This window comes from Halichoerus grypus, chromosome 4 (assembly GCF_964656455.1).
Source record: "Halichoerus grypus chromosome 4, mHalGry1.hap1.1, whole genome shotgun sequence".
In the NCBI taxonomy this organism is placed as follows: Eukaryota; Metazoa; Chordata; class Mammalia; order Carnivora; family Phocidae; genus Halichoerus; species Halichoerus grypus.
Window position 1 is genome coordinate 132,080,255 of NC_135715.1, and position 21,213 is coordinate 132,101,467.

General features: G+C 38.6%; 2 protein-coding genes across 5 annotated transcripts in view; one reads left to right on the forward strand and one right to left on the reverse strand.

The window, feature by feature from the left end:
- The first annotated feature begins 537 nt into the window (after positions 1 to 537).
- G6PC2 (glucose-6-phosphatase catalytic subunit 2) lies at positions 538 to 6,852 on the forward strand. Its single transcript, XM_036072030.2, has 5 exons — positions 538 to 755; positions 1,322 to 1,431; positions 3,326 to 3,440; positions 5,433 to 5,548; positions 6,341 to 6,852. The coding sequence occupies exons 1-5, from the start codon at positions 538 to 540 to the stop codon at positions 6,850 to 6,852; spliced, it is 1,071 nt and encodes a 356-aa protein (XP_035927923.1).
- A 9,127-nt stretch (positions 6,853 to 15,979) lies between these two features.
- The window catches only part of ABCB11 (ATP binding cassette subfamily B member 11), an 82,283-nt gene continuing 77,049 nt past the window's right edge, over positions 15,980 to 21,213 (reverse strand). For all 4 annotated transcript variants that reach the window (XM_078070951.1, XM_078070950.1, XM_036072015.2 and 1 more), the window contains one exon: positions 15,980 to 21,037. In XM_078070951.1, coding sequence (XP_077927077.1) covers positions 20,837 to 21,037 — 201 coding nt within the window. In that variant the 3' untranslated portion in view covers positions 15,980 to 20,836. The remainder of the gene's footprint in view (positions 21,038 to 21,213) is intronic.

The following is a 21,213-nucleotide window of genomic DNA, read 5'->3' on the forward strand; positions in this document are numbered from 1 at the left end:
TGTATTCAGAAAATAACCTGTCATATCACATAAATTTTTCATGCCCAGATGTTTACTCATCCATTTTTCTCAAAGACCCAATAAAATAGTCAAAGAGCCACAGTCTATTTTAAATTAAAATGCATGGCTTTAAGGACTATTTGACATGCAGTAATTATTTGTGTAGTCTTCTAGCCAAGCATAGAAATTGCCAATGTCTTTGCCCTTGAAGGAAATGAACTGTGCAAAAAATTTCAAGCAAACATGATCCAACTGTGCACACAAAAGGGAGGTTGCATAAGAAATTCATTGTGTCTCTACCCAAATTTTCCCTTGACTTGCCACAGATCAGCATGTACTTCACCTCTTTGGCACCAATTAAAATCATCAACAGATGAGCTTCTCGGCAGAGGATGGCTGACGTGCCCTCTCACAGATGGTCAGCATCACATGTTGCGGTAATGGCCGCACCCGCCATGAGGGCAGCATATAAAAACAGTGGGACCCAGAGCATTTCAGCTCCAATTGCTCTATGTTTAGAATTGCCTCTCTTTCGAGATGGATTTCCTTCATAGGAATGGAGTGCTCGCTATTCAGCATTTGCAGAACGACTATCGAGCTTACTACAATTTTCTAAATTTTATGTCCAGTGTTGGCGATCCCCGGAATATCTTTTCTATTTATTTTCCACTTTGGTTTCAACTTAATCAGACAGTTGGAACCAAGATGATATGGGTAGCAGTCATTGGGGATTGGTTCAATCTTATTTTTAAATGGTAAGCCTTCTGTTTGTTTTTTTTTTTTGTAAAGTTTATTCTTAAATTTGTAGCTTTGGCTTAATGATCACATTTCAGATGTGTATAGTTTTACTTGGAAAATCTTTCAAACATGTCAGTTAACTTGAAACACCTATTCATAAATAGAATTTACAGAAAGCATAGAAATGTATACTTTATTTGACTTATAAGTAAATTCCAAACCCTGTAACACATATGCTGTGATTAAAGAAGAACATAGTTAAATGAACAGCACCATAATGAACGGATTGATAATTCCAGGGACCACTTGGATATTCCCAGTCTAAGAATCCAAAGCACCCACAGAAGTTTCCCTCCAAGGAAAAAAGTCCCTGTTTTTCTTGGAAACTAGGATGCCAAAAACTCCAAATGACTGTGACATCCCCTATAATAAGAGACAGACCAGAACCCAAACTCTCTTAATCATGAGCTTTCCCTGTCAACCCTCTGCTTGAGTCATTTTTATAGGAGAGATAGCTAGTCTTCAGTTAAGCAATAGTTGTGTGTTTAAATATGTGTGCATATTTATATTTCTTTAAATACAGGATATTGTTTGGTCATCGGCCTTACTGGTGGGTCCAAGAAACTCAGATTTACCCAAATCACTCAAGTCCATGCCTTGAACAGTTCCCCACTACATGTGAAACAGGTCCAGGTAAGCAATTATAGCAGCTTCAAGTTACTAAAGATATTCCAACAGAGAGTCATTATGTATGGTTATTACCTAATTACTATATGATATTATATAGGGTATTAAAGAAAATGTCATGGGTGAGGATACTAAAAGTTCATAAGCATAAAAATTGCTAATGAAAAGGAAAGAAGTTTTATGAATAATCATTTTGTTATTTGTAAAAAGGTAAATTGGGAGATTACTTTCCAAATGATTTTATATTTTTCATTTATTTCTTGGAAGAATGTAATGGTTTGGTTCTAAAACAAACAAAAAACAATTAGCTAGAAGAAATTCCCAAAGAACTGTATTAAAATCCTAGAAATGTTGATTTATCTGTTGCTGAGCAACTTGCAAAGTTATTATGGATCTTCTGAGAATCTCATGAATGAGGTAAGGACTCCTGGTTTTACTATTGCCAGTAGAGATTATTTCTAATTTTAGAATTTTTTCTTTCAAACTTCTTTTTTGGTCTTGTGTATATAGCATATAAGTAGACTTCTTGGGCCACTTCCTTTTATAAGTAAGATTCTATATGAATGTAAAATCTTTGTTATGAAAGTTGAGTTTAAGATTATGAAAAGGTTTATATATATATATATATATATATATAAAGGAAAATTACATGTTATGTAATGTGTGATACTGTACCTTACCACAGTTTGTCACATAGCAAAAAATTCTTGCTATTTGACATCCTGAAACTAACACTGAGTATAGTGAATGTGTAAGTTCCTAATGAGTTCTCCGAATATATTTCTTTCTTGCTCCCATAAAAGTATACATCCATTTGTCATATTATTTATCACACTGTACTATAATTAATTCTTTACATATATATGGCTCCCCCAATAACCTGTCCCATCATGACAGGGATGATGTGTATTTTATCTTTGTGAAACCAATGTGGAATGGATGGATGGATGGATGGATGGATGGATGGATAACCTTTGAGACAATTGAAATGTTACTTTGGTTTATCCCAGCATTTCCCAGCAATGTTCTACCTCATAAGACATTTTCTGAAGAAAAAAAAAAAAAAGAGAGAGATTGTATTCCACATTCACTCCCTGAAGATTTACAACTCATGTAAGCATATAAGAGGCTCTGAAAAATCCTGTATAAGATATAGCTTTGAAAGAACTATAGCTATAAGAAATAGATTGTCTTTGTTTAATGTAGTGTTTTTAAAAAACAGACTGGTGTTTAATCTGAATAAATCTCCAGTTGGTAAAAACTCATGGTGAACATCAAAGTAAATGAATTTTTAAAAAATCAAGCTGCATGGGAAAGACATTCTGGAAGTAGGAAGGCTGCCCGGCTTCTGTCAGGATTGATGCCCTTTACAGCTTCCCTCATCCATTTAATGACAAAGACACCTGTTGCAGTGACCAGCCACAAGGTAGGCCCAGAGCTAGCCGCTGGTACATGGCAGCCTTTTGTAAGTCAACTGCTAAAGCCGAACATAGTAATGATATCCTTCAGATATTTGACTTTTCAGCCCAAGGAAAATTAACTGACGATCCAATGCAAGTACTTTAATTTTCTCATCAATTAAAAACAATTAGGCATGAAAGACATGGAGGGCTGTGACAGATTTTGGTGCAACAGCCTAGGTTCTTAATTAGCCTCGAACATTTTGATTTCTGGCATTTGATGAACTTGAAAATATCTGAAAAAATTTTTCTTGAAATAGTGTTTCGAGGCTCCATTTGACTCGATTTCTTTTATTTCTACCTATTTCTAAACATTACATGTAGCCTGTGGTTTTTTTCCGAGTTATGTGTAACTTTCATGGCTAAGATTCTACTGTCTATTTCTGATACCGATACTCTATTAACCACCTTTCAAATGGATCGGCACTTTGTTGTTGCAGGAAGTCCATCTGGCCATGCAATGGGCTCCTCGTGTGTCTGGTACGTCATGGTAACAGCCGCCCTGAGCCGCACTGTCAGTCGGATGGATAAGTCGTTGACAACTTACCTGCACAGGTCAGCTTTGCTCCAGCTTCTGTAGCACTGGAATGTGAATACAGAAAGCCCCTTAAAAATTTACTTTGGTGTATTTTTAGTTGTTGAAATGTGCTTATTCTAGTCGATCATAGCCAAAATAGCAAAATGAATAGAAAGTTAATATTTTGCTTTAAGATAACATCTTCATTAGCTCAGAGCTATTGCCACATTATAAGGTTGGAAATGTTTAATTGATAAATGACTCGCTGGAAGTGCCTTTAGGTTTCCATAATACAATAATCACTTTGGTAGCTCATAAATAAGTCATCTAAAATTATATAAGGAAGTATTTTTGCATTCATATTCCCTTGCTTTAAGATTAACGAGAAGTTTGGGAATTATCACTCCCCTTGAATGTATCAGTTTAGAAAAATTATGTTTCCTTCTTTGAATAGCCAATGTTTTTGACATCAATAACATATATTCTAGCTTTAAAGACTAGCAACCTTTTTAATTAAAAACATTCTAAAGGCAAACTTAAATTTGATTGTTAGTAGACTTAATGTTAGTAGAATCATAGTGTTTAGAATGACCTGGAACTTTAATATAAGATTATTCATAATTCTTATAAGAATTGGGATGTTTCTTTCTCTTTTCTCCTGAAATACTTACCTATCATTAAAACAATTCTGAGCACCATTTTAATCATACATTATTAGGCTACTGAGATAAGATTTGTCAGTTAATTGCTTAAAAAATACTATAACGTATACCATTATTTAAAGTTCTTCTAAAATAAAAAAAAAAATTCCAAGATCCATCACATATTGCACTTTTTAGAGTAGTATTGGGCAATATAAGAAACCAGCCACCAAAGAAATTTGGGTATTTTCAAAGTTTATTCTAATGAGACCGCAACTTGTGCACCTTAATGTGTTCATTATCCAACCCCAAACAACAAGTCAAAAGTTATAATTTAAAGAAATTAACATTTTCTATCCATGGACACATTTTTGAAAGAGAATCTAAATAATCCTCACCTTTTCTCTGTAGTTAATTTCTTCCTCAAATTTCCAGACCTTGAGAAACATTTGTTTCTTTTAAAAAATAAATTCTATAATTCCCTTTAGATTTTTATAACTGCAACATTTCCTTTGTCCATCCATATTTATTGAGTGCCTATTCCTTATCTTAATATTACCAAATCCCTGTTTATTCTTCTTCCATATGGATAACTTCTGTTTACTTCCTCTTGGAAAGTCTCATTCTTTCTATTTCTTAGTATTTCAGTAACAGTTTGGTCCGATTATCAGGAACAAACATTCAGCAGCAGAACCCCAAGGATTCCTATAACTGAATATTGCTAATTCTTTATGAAAATGATGAGCTTGGACTTTAGTATTTTTGTAAGCTTTTTGCAAATTCCTGCTTCCAATCTAAAGTATATAATGTCTAAGTCAATTCCCTTGTCTCTTATTTTCCATTTGTCAAAAAACAAAGAATCAGGAGTCTTGAGCATCTGTAAAATTAAACCCAGTGAAAATTTGTCCTTGATGAAAGGCTTGTGTGACTTTCATCAGAGTGGTAGCCGCCTCTCCAGTGAGTTTTCTTCAGACAAAAACATGTTGGCACAGAAAACAAGCAGCACATACAACAGAGAGTAAAAGGGTATATGATCCATTCTAGATCATTCTGGATATGAGTAATTCCCCCAAATTTGAATTGCCTATATTCCATTAAAATAATTATCAGGATGTCAAATTGGCTCCCTTTTATAGCACTTATTAAAATCTCAGGATATTGCACTGGTTAAGCTTAATGCATTGCTAAATGGAAAAACCTCTGTTGAAGCTTTTCAGATCCTATGGAGCACATGAAAACATTGTGAAAAAAAAAAAACAACTCTCGAATCATAGTTATGTCACAGTTAGATGGATTCCTCTGAGGAAGATCATCTGGTGTCACCCCCTTAATTTTAAGAGTGATACGATTTCTTTGCTTTTTACGTTTATATCTATTCTTCCATCGTAGACTGACCTGGTCATTTCTTTGGAGTCTTTTTTGGTTGATTCAAATCAGTGTCTGCATCTCCAGAGTATTCATAGCAACACATTTTCCTCATCAAGTTATTCTTGGAGTATTTGGTGGTAAATATGATCACTTACCTTGAGTTGTGTCTTTGGAAAGCTTTAGTGTCATTTGTTTTATGTCGTCGGATTCTCCCTGGTAGTCAGTACCCCAGTCTCAGGTAACTCTGTCAAGCCACTGATACCAAATGCTGCCCTGGGAGCATAAGCGGTTCAACACAGCTCTCAAATCCTCCATGTCCACGATGGCGTGGTCTCATTCGATGGCATAAATACATAACCTGTCAGTGAGTGGGGCTTCTCTGAAGGGTGGTTAGCGCCACATCCAACACCCAAGGTATCAGCCCAGACAGAGGGCTGGTGTCTTGGTTTGGGGCACTTCATAATGGCCCTCCAGGCTGCATGCCACGCCACTCGCTTCGATACACCTGAAGTGATTATTACATGACTGTGGACTTCGTGGAGCAGCTGCTTTGTATTCCTGAAGCGGCATTCACCGTGCTTGAGTTTCCGCCATTTAGCCCCACACACCTTTCAAAGGCTCTCTAGTTAATTGGCTGTGGCAATTGGAATATTAATTGCGAGCACCTAGATCAGGGCTCTGCCTATAGAGTGTTTGCCACCCAGTGCCACGGACTTCTGAATGATTCACTTGTGCATGGATGGTGGAAAAAGCATGGGGCAAGTATTTTAGCTACTGCCTAGGGAAAGGGCTTTGGAAAATGAATAGGACCTAGATGTCTAAAGCCTTTTATCATGAACACGATGGTAAATTCTTTAATACAGAGAGGAATGATTCCTGAGGGGCTCAAGGGCACATGGTCATCTGCAGTGTCTTTATCTAATCCCCAGGCATGCTTGTGGCGGAAGCCTTTGAACACACTCCAGGCATCCAAACAGCCAGCCTGAGCACATATCTGAAGACCAACCTCTTCCTCTTTCTGTTTGCGCTCGGCTTTTACCTGCTTCTCAGACTGTTTGACATTGACCTGCTGTGGTCTCTGCCCATAGCCAAGAAATGGTGTGCCAACCCTGACTGGATCCACATTGACACCACGCCTTTTGCCGGACTCGTGAGGAATCTTGGGGTGCTCTTTGGCTTGGGCTTTGCAATCAACTCAGAGATGTTCCTTAGGAGCTGCCGAGGGGAAAATGGCTACAAGCTGAGCTTCCGGCTGCTCTGTACCGTGGCCTCGTTGATCACACTGCAGCTCTACCATTTCATCAAGATCCCCACTCATGCAGAGCATTTATTTTACGTCCTGTCTTTCTGTAAAAGTGCATCCATCCCACTGACTGTGGTTGCTCTGATTCCCTACTGTATTCATGTGTTAATGAAACCAAGAGAAAAGAAGATTAATTAGAGATGTGCAGGGGCTTAGTGCTCCGTGGTCCCAGCTCCTCCTCCATCCTCCAGCAGAACCACAGAGCAGGGGCAGACAGGAGGCTTCCAAGCAGCGGTTACAAAACGGCGGCCACAGGCCCCATCCTAACCTACGCTTAGTTTTGCCTTCACCGTGGTCTCCCCACCGCCCCCATTTTAAATTAGTTACCAACATTTGAAAACCAGAATATTTGACATAAAAATCTGAATTTCTGTATTTTCTTGACAAATCTGACAATATGGCACCTCAGGGCCTGCATTCCTACCTGGAAACAATCTAACATTGCTGACTGATTGTCCCCAGGAAGGAGCAGCGTTCTCCATTTTCTCACAGTCCCAACGGGAGCCTCAGTATCAGTTACCTTCATCATAGGAAGGTCAGGCCGCTTATGGCTCCTGTGGGCATTTTAGTGGGAGCCCCAGTCAAACCCAATCCTCTCAGTTTTCAGATAAGGAGAGGGAGTTTCATTCAGCTGTGAAAGCACTCGCTGTTGTCACACCACTGTCAGAACAGGAATTAGAACCCAAGTTTTCTCACGGGTATTTTCATTACACTGTTTTGTTTCTTCATTTTTAAGAAGTAAAAATCTGTTAAGAGTGAATGCTTCTGTGATGATTGCCATGTAAATCAGCTGTTTTTCCAGAAATGTTATTAAAATCCCACATCCTGTTGGACTTGCACCGTGCAGGGTGTTGATGGGGCCGGCAATGGCTCTAGATATGGCTACATATACAGGGGAAACAGGTCAGGTTACTGTCTGGACTTGAACCTCTGCTTAACTCCTGGTCTCTGTTTTACAGTAGTGCTTTCTAATATTTCAATAAATGCTGCTGAAGATGTCCTGCTTAGAACATTATTTACCAGTCTTTCAAAGCCTAGGAAATCAGGTGCTTTCCTCAAGGTCATGCTCCAACCCAAGAAAACCATTAATTGAGTTAATCTCTGTATATACTTAGCTGTGATGAAGATCTATAGCTTTACTTTATGAAATTATTATTGAAAGAATATTGATATTATACTAAGAATTTCTCAACAAGAGTTTTTTTTTTTTTTCTTCTTTTCCCTCATTGGATCTGATAATTCTGGACTTTAAGTTGATAATTATGTCATTTCAATCAAGTGCATTTTGAGTCAGATTTTGCTACACATCCTAGTTACCTGTGGTCCACCACAATGTTTTACGTAACTCTTCTCAAGAAGATCAAGACATGAATTATTTTAGATGATGATGTATTAAATCATCCATAAATATTTATGAAAACATAACAGTTGAAGCATGTACTATTTGGCAAAATATTAGTTGAAGATAACAAAACCTCTAAAAATCAAAGTAATTATTGTTTCTTTTCTAAATGTATTTATAGAGTATATGCTGTTGTTTTTACAAAACGCACATAACAGCTTTGTCTTTAAAGGTAATATAACTTGGTTTCAGTGGTCAGGTGATTCCTAAGCAAGAAGCTGAGGGATGATGAAAGATAAGAATGAAATTTGTCTCGTGTTGATGGGACATTTGGGGGAAAGGAGAAAAGAATGTTCTTAACGTGGTGACCTTTGGTCATTGGTTCAAGTCCCCCTGCCCCAGCGTTTTCCTCAGAAGTTCACTTCAATCCTTTAACACTTTACGATGCATTTGTCTCATCTCATACTCTTCTGCACTTGTCAGAGAGCTCGTTCCTGTCTGGGATCCCTTTGTCAAAGCTTTATTTGAGATTAGTAATGTTAGTTTGGAGGAATCCTCCATCTCAACACAGTCTCAGACTGCTGTCACCAAGCGTGAGAAAACTGGGGCATTAACAGCCAGGGGATTCTGCTCCAGGGCTGACTCCACCATACATCCCTCCTCGGTTCCCAGAGAGAAGCTCTCTTCACCCACCCATACTGAGGGCTATCTGTTGGGTGACATGTGATCTTCGGAAGGGGAATAAGATGAGATGTGTGTTCATTATCCATAATTAATCCCCAACAATTCCACCCCTATCTGCCATAAAGCCCAAAAGTCCCCCATGTGATGAGATTTCCCATTTTACTCTAGTTGAAGTCTCCTGGAGGGATCCATATGGAGGCAAATTGCTTTTGCAATGGAAACTGCTTAGGCAGCAAGAGGAACAGCTTCCCACAGCCTTGGAGAAAATGCCTCCCTTTAATAATGATGGAAAAGACTCTTCTGCTTCCAATTTATTTGCCAAACGTAAGTGGAATTGAGCTCATTTGACTCATTGTTAATATATCCATATATTCAAAATGTCTACATCTCCATATTCAGGAGAAAAATGTCAATATCATGAGCTTTCACAATGAAAAAATCAAGACAAGCAACTTGAGAAACTGTCCAATCAAACATACATTTGTAAAGAAAAGCGAAGTAATTTATTATTGCCGAAACTAGCTCTCAAGACGAGTGTTGAATCCCTTTCTGCTGACAAACTATTGATTGGACCTCTGCCTTGGAATGTTAAATTGGTGCCTTCTCTAGACCTATTTCAGTATAACAGAAGGGAGATTTTAAAAAATACATTATAAGATGCCCTTGAAAGTTTTATTTCTAAATGCTTTATATTTATTTACAATCTGTAAATAAATTCAAGATCCAATTGGTACATACATATACAAAAAAACCTTGCCATAAGAGAAAGTCAAAGACTTGGTTTTAAATGTGCCTCATCTCTTAAGTATTATAAAACTGTATATTCTAACACTCTTCAATGAACTTTATACTATGATGGAAATGTTCTATATCTGTGCTGTCTAATATGGTAGCCACTAACCACATGTGGCTCTTGGGATCTTGAAATGCAGCTAATGTAATTGAGGAGCTGCATTTTAAAATTTTATTTACTTTTAATTAATATAAATCTAAATAGTCATGTGTGTCTAGTGGCTACTGACGGATCAAATTGCATAGTGCTTTTCCCTGAAAAAAAAAAAAGTATTTTTTATATTGTCACCTGTCCACCATCCTGTGTGAGACAACATGAAGGGTATTAACTGCTTTATTTTACATGAAGAAAGTGAAGCATCAGTGATTTGCTCATATAACGTGGACAAGGTACGTTCACCCCAGCCCAAAGATCTTTAATTAACCCGTGGATGTTATTTGCCAGATGAAAATAATACTAGTTACTGTTAACAAGGTCTAAGACATGTATGGTGACAGGAAAATCCCATTGTGAAATTTACATATTAAAAAAAATCAACTTGTGTGGTAACTGACACTAAACATTTCTGGGGCTGGGAGGACCAGAGTGTGCCTTTAGAAAGTGAGCAGTAGACTCCGCTGCATTTCCCCCCGGGGAGACCCCCTGCAGATCTAAGATGCTCTCTGTGCACAGCATCTTCTCTCTCTGTCCTGCAAGCCCGAGCCACCCTGGTCTCCCTGGACTCTTAGCTCTCTGTTGCCTCAGATCCGGGACTCTAGGTTCCCTCTCCCTACACTGTGTCCTAGAACCCTCGAAGGGCCACAGAGTTGGATAGAGTCTTACCCACTATTCATGACCACATTCTGGAAGTTTGGATGACCTTCTGACCAAGTTTTCCTGCTTGTCTGGGTCTACCGCACCTGTATGCTGCACACAGGAACTTCCGTGTGTATTTGGAAACTGGTCAAAATAGGATCCCTAGCGCCAGTTGCACCTGTGGATTTTGCCCTCGTTGAATGGCTGTCCTGGCCATTCTGGAAATTGCAAACAGCTTTCTGGATGAATATGTGGACCTCAGTGCTGCCAAGAAACCAAGGTGGAGTTTTAGATTTTTCCTCCTCCCTTACCTTTAATGTTTTCTGATGGTGATTTCACACTGAAAGTAATGTGGTGCCGCTTGTTAATTAAAAAAAAAAAAAAGACTTCTTTTTTTCTTGAAAAGAATTGTTAGCAGCAGGAGAGGTCTACAAGAAGCAACAATTCCAGAAACTTCTGCCAAATGACAGCGACTTATGGGGAAATTCTAGGAATTAGAAATGCTTCCCTTAAGCTGTGTAAAGGACAAGTGTGGTCTCCATCAAATTTGAGGCTGGTTTGGGGTAGAGTACTAATTACTGTCTTTGCTAGTCTTTGATGGAGATCACAGTAATGACTTAGGAGGAATCACATCTCATTTCTTTTGGCAGCACAGAAGGGATTGCTCTCAGGGAGGGAGAAAATTCAAAGACTGAGGTTATCAAGGTTAGCGTAAAGCCGCTTAATTATTTTCTGTTTTGAATTTTTAAATTTCTTATAATTTTTTTTCCTCTAACATTTTGCCATGTGACACTGAAAAGGAATCTGTCCTCAGCTCAGAAACCGTGATTATTTCCCCCAAAAAGCACTACGTTCAGAAGGAGCTGCTGGGACAGGGAAAGGTAATGAGCAAAGGGCGGCAGCTGTGGTTCTGCCGGGTGGGGTTCGGGACACAGATCAGGGCCCAGCAAGAGGAGCGTTCGCTCAGGCAGGACCTCAGCCCGGTTCCAGGGCTGGCTCAGGGGAGACCAGAGACCATTTCCCTGGGACAATCTGCATACTCTGCGGGAGCAACAAGCCTTACGTGTGCCTGGAAAATAAAGCCAGAACTCATTAAGATGAAGAGCTGCTTTCCTCCGCTAGCTGTCACCTGCCCATGCACATCACTTGGGCCAATCACACTCTCACTTCTGTCCAAGGAACTGACTTCTCCCTGGATTCACTGTGTGTCTTATGAATAGCAGTGGCCAGATTGTCATCCTTGCTCACACATTCTGCCATTAACGGGGGGTTTTCTAAAGGTGGCCGTTGCATTTACATATCACTGCCTTTCCTAGACACCAGCCTTGCCCTCAAGCTCAATAATTCCACGTTAAAAGCATCTGGTCCTTGAGATTCCTTTTTCTACAGGATCGCTCCAAACTCTGCCTTTTTACAATTTTTTGAATGAGAGAAATAGTAGAGGTGTTGCTATTCTTCTATATGAAGATTGCACGGACTTAAAAAAAGGGAAAGTAAGTATTCCTGTCTGACTTTGTGAGATTTTATTGTGCATCTCATTCTCTTAGCTTCGAAATGTTGATACCCTGCTCATGTTGGCCAATCAAGAGGCAGTGTCACACATCCCTACGTGGATCCCAAAGGGGCTGAGAACACAGCAGGAGAGGTGCCAGAAAATTCTAAGACAGATAGATGTATGAAAGACTTTGAGGAGTTTGGCAACAAGTTCCCTGGACTGGAGTCATTGGACCTGCATTCTAGGCTAGTCTAATGGGTTTCTGCATCTAACCACTGTGATGGTGGGAGGCCAGTTAATGTTGGAGGCCTCAGTTGAGTAATTTCTCCAGTAAGGGACTTAAAATGGGCTTAGAATGGAAGGTTCATGTGCATTCCAGCTCTGACATTCTGCAACCCTGAGGGTCTCATTCAATCAAATCAGAAGAAGAGCCAGAGCATATTAAATTTTACTTATATGCAATGAAAAAGGCTGTAAATTCTAAAAATCACTCCATTTTTAATTTGCTACTTTAATAAAAAATTTTAGATTTATGTAACCCATTTCAATCTTTAAAACATTCTATTCCAATTAGAATCCGATTTTTATACCTATGGAAAGAGATGCATGGAATAATTTAACCGATGTTACTGGACAAAATTAACATGAGAATATTCAGACTTCCTGCTCACCTATCTTACAAAAGAGACCCTATAATTAAATAACCAGCTCCATTTCCCCTTCCTCAACAACCTAATGAGGAACTTTTCCTTGCAGGTAGAGATAATAAGGGGGTATACATACTAACAGGCTAAGTGAGAAGGAGGGAAGGGAAGGGAAGGAGAAGGGAAGTTTGCTTTGTGGCAGAGAGATTGGAGGTGCTTAACCAACTGTGCCACGTGGGGAAAGTGACTAGAAGCTTGAAAGAGCATTTTAGTAGGTTTGTTGTGGACTAGTTCTGGATCTCCCAAAGATGTAAAGACAAAATTTACTTCTTAACTCTTTATGGCTATCGAAATGTGCTTCTTGAACATGACACAAATTCTAACACCAAATTATATGGTGCCAAGATTTTTGAGAACTGCCCGTGCTAAATGAAAATTAGAGATCTCATTCCAAATTGCTTCTAAGATCTTCTGCAGCTCAAACAGGACCCCTCCTGTCCATGCTTATATTTCCTCTTGAATCTCCCTGGGTGCCTACCTGACAAATACTTTATGTGCTAGAGGTGCAAGGATGAGTTCAACATAGGCCTGTGGGCTTGGAAGAATTAGGTTGAGACTCTAACCAGCTACAGATTCGATGGTAACATTATTCCCCACCTCTTCCAACCCACTGTGGTTCAAGTCCATTCTCTTTTTGCATCACTTTCTTTTCAACTCTGTCTATATTGTGCCAGTAGAATCTAGATCATTCCCAGACTAACAACAATTTCATATGTGAGATGAGCCATGGTGTGTGGCTTCTGACCAGAGGACCACAGCATGCCTGCTCTGCCTCCAGGAGGGAAGAAGTGAGGAAGGAAGCAGCTTTCTTCAACCCAGGCTTTATTCCAGAAGGAACAGCCTCCAAAGAGACTCGAGCCTGTATTTCACTAATCATCACAGTATCATCTGGCCTCCCCTAGCCTCAAGGGAGTCTGGAAAGGTAAAGACTTTACTTTCCAGCCTCTGTAACAGAGGCCACCAAAGGAAAGTGATGTAGAATTGGGGGTCAAGCCAGCCAGCCTACGATACCCACCAGAACAACTTCTCGCATATTTAACGGTAAATACAACTTAGGGCGGCATCCCTTACCTGCAGCCTGCTAACTGGTTTCACAATAACATACAAAAACTATGAGGGCAAAAGACTTTTTAAAATTATTAAATGCTTTGTGAATGTTATCACGGGGTAGATTTAAATGATTAATTGGATTTTCATCTTCCAAGAACTTTTATTAAAACATCGCTCATCTCTTCGTTTGATTCTGTACTTGGTGTATTAGGAATACGTACTCTGGACAAATAAATTCAGAGTAGTTTCTTTCTTTCCTGTAATCGTTCATAATAATTTTAGGCACTTGTTCTGGGTCACCTTGGATGAACATTTCCCTTTCTATCGCCAGCCATTCTGTTGTTCTCAAATTTATCCTTTAGTATCCGAGAGTAGGAGCTGTACCTGAATCATACAAAGGAGGGAACTGCCAATTCACCAGCCGTGCATTCTTCTTCTTTTTTCTCCTGCACATTCGGTCTTCGTGCTGCTTTATTGGGTTGAGTAGTTGCATCCAGACAGCTCCATGCCAATCACGTGTACCCTGATTACTCATTATGAGCCTTAGGATACCACACATCTCACTAATGAGCACATTATAATGCTGGCCAGTGTTAATTAGATGATAATCATGTGCACTGCTTTATTTACAGTCTATCCATTTAAATTAATTGGGCATTTAATTGAACACAGTGTGAAAGAAATTGGAATTGGGTTTTAAAGTTTATTTATTTTCACCTCCCGTCTCTTATAGGCAGGTGAGATTATTCACTTGATCTGGAAATTTAGAGCAAATACAAATGGACTAAATGCTTATTTTATAATGATACACACGCATATGTAAATTTATCTCAAGATGTGTTTGGAAACAGCAACCAAATTTGCAATTTTTTTATCTCTACTAACATACTTATGTGACCTGATTACAGAAAGATTCTGCATGCATAAGAGATATTAATAAATCCAACTCTTAGTTGGAAATATGAGGTGGGATCCTAAACCAACCTGATGGGAATGTTCTGGTATTTTCTTAGGATAGGAAATTTATATTTAATTCATGAATAAATATGTGGCAAACTATACCTAATTATGATCCTATGTATTTTCCTCTTTCAGGACACAATATCAAAATATCCCAGGGTTTACATTTTTAAATGAGTGTATAATTGCCAAAAACTGCATGCATGAATGCACTACTAAATTCAAAGTGTCCTTTCATTGAAATAATTTCCTAAGAGCATATGTAAAGTACACCCAGAGTAACTATATGGAAAAAAGTTTCTAGACAAAATCATGCTCAAATAATAGCATATCTGATTTGTGGTCATCCACTCTCGTGCAATTTTGAGATGTATCAAATGACTCAAGATCTCTTCTCTAAATAAGGTGGGAAACATGCTGCTCCAGTTGTTTATAAGAATTGTTCATAGGAAAAAAAAACCCATAAACGGTTCTTCTAAATTAATTGAAAGAAAACATGTCTTGGGAAGAGAACTCAAGGGGATTAGATCAAATGGCAGTTTTTGCAGTTATATTGTGTTACATTAAACAATCTTAGTTTTCTCTCTTTGTTAACTCAAACAGGTAAATCAAGTAAAATAAATGATGTAAAGAATTTTAATCACTCTGATAAGGGCCAATATGATTCTGTTTGTAACTTCTGACATCAGAATGTTTGATTCTGCTAGGTCTTATCATAATGCTAGTTAGTCCAAATGAGTGATGATCTTTAACCGAAACAAGTTTTACCAAGTTTCCAGGTATGGTATAAGAATATGTTCCAAGGGAGAAGCTGGGCTCATGTTTTTGTAAGACTCAAATCATGTAGGATCAATGGAGGCCCAGACCAGGAAATTCATGAAACTGGATATTCTAACCCTGTCTTTCCAATATAGTAGCTTCAGTCACATGTAGCTAGCAGGAACGTGACAGGTGGCTAGTCAGAGCTGGGCTGTGCTGTAAGTATAAATACACATCTGATTTTGAATATTTAATATGATGAAGGAAGCTATCTTATTAATAGTTTTTATACTGATTACATGTATTAATAATGTTTTGTATATATTGGGTTAAATGAGATATATTATTAACATTAATTTCACCTGTTTCTTTTTTCCTTACTGTGACCAGAAAATTTAAAATTACTGATGTAGTTTGCATTAGTGACTCATATATTTTTTTTTTAAAGATTTTATTTATTTATTTGACAGAGAGAGACACAGCAAGAGAGGGAACACAAGCAGGGGGAGACGGAGAGGGAGAAGCAGGCTTCCCGCTGAGCAGGGAGCCCGATGTGGGGCTCGATCCCAGGACCCTGGGATCATGACCTGAGCCGAAGGCAGACGCTTAACGACTGAGCCACCCAGGCGCCCCTAGTGACTCATATTTTTATTGGAAGACACTGCTCTAACTTAATGGGTTAGTTGTCTTGGGGCTGACAAATTATTGACTACTTGTAAAAATTTAAAATGATTATTCAACCACGATGTATTGAGCTATCACTTTATACCAAGTACTGAGTAAATTACTGGGGATATTAGGAACTAGACACAGTCCCAGTCCTCAAGGACCACAGACATTTAGTATGTGCAGGGAGCTTTGTCCACGTAGAGGATGAATGGCTGGAAATAAAGGCTGCCAAAATTTTGGTAGAAATCTTTCCAGATATCTCTTTATGCATACAGGTACATATAAGCTCATAAACACAGACACATATACACACATAACAGATGTGTGAGGTGTGTGTGTATATCTGTGTGTATGTGTGTGTGTGTGTGTATGGATAGAGGGAGAGAGAGAGAGATGGACAGATGGCATCATACCACCCATAATGATCAGAAACTCACTTCTACACAACATGTAATGGACATCATTCCACAAAAACAATATAGGTCAACATCATCATTTTGTTGGCTTCATGGTAAACATCACTATATGTAGGCGTCTGAACTAATTTTATCTTTTCCCCATCCTCTTTTTTTGAGCTTTTAGATTATTTCCAAGTTATTCTGAGTAACGCAGGAAGAGATAACCATGCTCACTTTTGTGATTAGAAATTTAGCATGCACTATGAGAACTGGGATTCCTGGTGAATCTATTTCTGGACTCTCCTTTTCCTGTGATGTGTCTTTCAAATCCAGTTTCGGTATCTACTGTTTTAAATATTGTGCCTCTGTGCTATATTTTTTCTCCTTTTGTTTTAACTTTTTAACTTTATTTTTAAATTTAAGATATACATGTACATAAATCTTTCAGCTGCTTCTTTTGGTATTTACGTTCATCTTTTTAAAAACTTATTTTTTCTAACTTTATTGAGATATAATTGACATAAAAGATTATATTTACCTTTGTCTCTTAAAGCAATATGTTTTATTGACATTTGTTTAAATTTTTTAAGTTTAATTGTTAAATTTAATTTTTAAATTTAATTAAATTTTTTAAATTTAATTTAAACAAATTGACATTTGTTTAAATTTGTTTAAATTTTTAAGTGTTTAATTTCTACCAGGGAATATGAGGAATACACCCATACCCAAGGAATATGAGGAATACACACATATCCTCATGGTAGAAGCTATGCAAACTTCCCCACACCTTTTTTCTCCCTTTCCATAACCTGTCTCTAATTTGGGTTTAGATCAGCATTCAGCATTTACATTGATATGGCTTTGTAAATAACATTCTTGGGTGGGTCATGTAGTGTAATATAAATATATTTCCTTTCATGTATAAGTTTTCTTTTACTCCAGAGTTAATAGCTAATAATCTTCTCTCTCTTTCTCTCTCTCTCTGTCTCTCTCTCTGTCTTTCTGCATTGCTAGCTCACCGGCAAACTCTGCCAGGGGGAATGTCACCATAGTCTAGCAGCATCACATTTTTCCCTAGACAAATTTCCCTTGTGGAACCTCATTTCCTTGTTTCAGTCAGGCTTGGCTGCTCACTGTGTCTCCAGCAAACCAGGTTCCTGGGATTTCCCTTCCTAATCATCCTGGATATTCCCATCACCTCATTCTTTTTTTTTTTTTTAAGATTTTATTTATTTATTCAAGAGAGAGAGAAAGAGAGAGTGAGGGAGAGGCAGAGGCAGAGGGGGACGCAGACTCCCCGATCAGCAGGGAGACTCGATCCCAGGACCCTGAGATCATGACCTGAGCCAAAGGCAAATGCTTAACCGACTGAGCCACCCAGGCGCCCCCCCATCACCTCATTCTTGAGTTAGATCACCTGTTTCCTAGGTCCCATATCTTCCTCTTTCTTCATTTATTTTAGGGAAAGCCTCCTGTGGCTTCCTGAGAAAAGATGTATGGGGAGGGAAAGTTTTGAAACCTTACATGACTGAGAGTTTCTTTAGGCTTCTCTCACTCCTGAGAAGAGTTTTCTGGATATGGAATTCTAGAATGGAAATAATTTTCCCTCAGAATTTTGAAGGCAAATCTTTACATCTTCTGACTTTTAGTGTTATTGTCAAGAGATTCTATGTCATTATGATTCTTTATTACATGTAACATGTTCCGCCCTCTCCTGGAAAATTTGAGTATCTTCTTTTCCCAGTTTTCTAAGATTGCCTAATAGTGTGCCCACAGAGGATCTTTACTTATTTATTATATTCGACACTTGTTGAACCCATTCAAGTTGAAAGTTTATATTCTCCAGTTATAGGAAATACCTTTGGACCATTTAATAATTTACTCCCCTCTAATCTTTCTTTCTGGAACTGCAATTAGCTAATTATTATACCTCCTGGGTTGTTCCTCTAAATTTTTTCTTTTTCTTTTTTTCTACTTTTTGGCTCTTTATTTTTGTCTTACCTTCAGGGAAATTTCCCCAACTTTGTCTTCCAATCCTTCAATTATTCTTTCTCCTGTAAACTTTTATTATTTGGGGTTATAGCATGAACCCATCCTGAAAACATTAGAAATTATAGAAAGACTTGAGATAAGTGTCAGATAGAACAGAGAAAGCAAGTACCCCCATTATCTGAGAAACATTAATAATGTAAAATTGCAGAGACCAAATCTTCGCTAGTGACATAGGATGTGGGATAGATAGGGAAACATTGGCGCTCCCTGGTGTTGTAAAATAAATTTGCAACTTTATTTATTCTATATTTTTAAGGTTATAATCCTTTACCTTGTCACTGAGCCTCAAAAAACAATTGTTTTCCCATATTATTTCAAACCCTCTGTTGTCAACCTTATCCCGCTCATCAATAACTTTCAAGTACCTTATTTGAAAAATGACTCTTATTCATTCATTTTTCACACCTCACACATTGCACTCCAGGAAACTGACAGCCTCCAGCACGAAGCTTATGTTCTTCTTTGAAATGCGCACTTACACAAATGGATTTTGTTCTCCTTTCTTCAATATTACAGGATGAGCCCATGCATACTGCAAAATTTAATTCCTTCTTGCAGGCATCTTTATTCTGCAATGTACTTGTCCCTGCCATTTTTCATGACTTAACTAAAGTGCTGTCCTCCACCCTCTCCCTCCCTGACTTGGCAACCATCAGTTCTTCTGACCTACCTAGTTACCTTGCTAAACCACCTTTATGGTTATTTACCAGGAAACACTGGACAGACACATAAATAATATACCTCATTATACAACAGCTCAAGCTTAATTTGTAGGCAGAATTTCACTTGTTGGCCATGGGAAGAAAACATATATACATCGAGTGCATTTGGGAAAGAGATAGAGCAGGAAGACATCTTGAGGGCAGGACGACTTGATAGGAACTGCTACTGAATTTTTCACTTCAGTTGTCAAGAGCTCTTTTTTGTATTTTATTTGTATGTTCATTTTTGTGAACTCTTGTTTCTATTTAAATAGATGGGAATATCTTCTCATCTCATTATGTGAATTTATTGGCATTCTTTGACTGTTTTCCAAATCTTTGCATTGGCTCTGTTACCTCCAATATCGTTGTTCTGGGCATTCTATTGTTGTCATTTTGGTTTTTGTGTTAAAATATTTCCTTAATGCCTGGTGATTCTTGACAATCTATTCCTATGGAAGAGTGAGACACTGAAAAGCCAATGGGTATGTGTTTTTGGCAGGCGGGCTTCAAGGTAGAGTAATCTGGTTGGGGAGTTTCTGTGGAGGATCTCTGCCCCTGATAGTCTCTTTTCTATAGTCTCTTTTATACCTCATTATTCCTCATTATGCCTCATTAAAAGATAGTCTCTTTTCTTTTAACTGGATTAGCCAGTTTCCCCAGAGGCTACTCCTAAAATCTCCTGCCAGAGGAGGAGGGAGCTGGAATTTTTTTTTTCTGTTCATATATCGCTTTATATTCAATCCCCTTGTCTTTAGCCACCCCTTCAAATGTGACTTGGGTCTCTAAGTGCATGTTTCTCAGTGAGCTTCCCCAATTCTTTTGCCAGAATTAGAGAAGGGCAGCCATCCCGCTGCAGGAGGGGTGTGTACTTCTGTTTCCATACAGGCAACCAGTGTGGAGGGTGGTGACAAGGATTAAAGGCCTGGGATAGAGTCTTTGTCCCAGGTTGCCGTCCTTTGTCTCTCCAGTCTATTCATGAAATGAAGACAGTGCCTTTTATTTTGTTGTAGCTTCATATAGTGTTATACAAAAAAAGCCACACTGGCAGATTGTAGTGCAGTAAATGTTGACTCCACCACCCACCTCCTACACCCTGAATCTATAAATCCACACTCCTAACTGGTAAGTCCCTGCAAATACTTGCCCCTTTCTGCCTTTCCCAGCCTGAGAGCCCTCCTTTTCCTGTCCCCATCCTTAGAGATGAATGAATCTGCTTTCACTTGCAAGAAAACTTTAGTCAAGAAATAGTTGGTTGTCAGTCCTCCTGTTCTTTTCACATATGACCTTTGTCCAGCTTGATAAACAGGCATTGAGTGCCTATTGTAAGTGCACTAGGCTCTGTGTACACTGAAGTTTCAAAAATTCGAAGGATAGTCCTCTGCCTTGAGGAATTCAAAGTCTCATTCACTCTGTGACTTCTTGTTGATTCCCATGTAGTAACTGGGACTGGCTTCTGCATGGAGAAAGCCACTGGGTAATGGCTGAGCACCTGCTTGACATTGGATTCTCACTCACACTAACCCTAGTTTCTTTCATTTTCTATATACAGATTTTTAAAACTAGGATATTATTGAAGGTCATTAGAAATTAGCTTGGATCCCAGTGTATGACAATGTCTGTAAAAGTAAAATATTATCACTTCTCCTTAAAGAAAAAAAAAACCCCACGGCCCTCCTGTAATTGGCGCCTAATCTGTGCACGATGTTCTTGAGTCAGCTCAGCTGATGGGGGCTCCTGTGGTGACGAGTTTGTAGTAGGCTCCTTTCTGGTCCATCAGTTCTTCATGGGTCCCCTTTTCAATCACTTTCCCCTGTGACATGACAGCAATGATATCTGAGTTTTGGATGGTAGACAAACGATGAGCGATGACAATGCAGGTCCGACCTTCTCTGGCTTTGTCCAGGGCGGCCTGCACCATCTGCAAAGAGAAGGTGGAAAGCTGATGCAAAGACACACGTTTGTTCCTTGGCCCAACATTGCAAGAATTCTGCTGAACGCTACTTGAGTAACATTGCGATAAACAGGGGTTAAACCCAAAGGTTTGACAGGAGGGCAAGGACGACACACGTATTTGCTGACTGCAATGCATCAGTG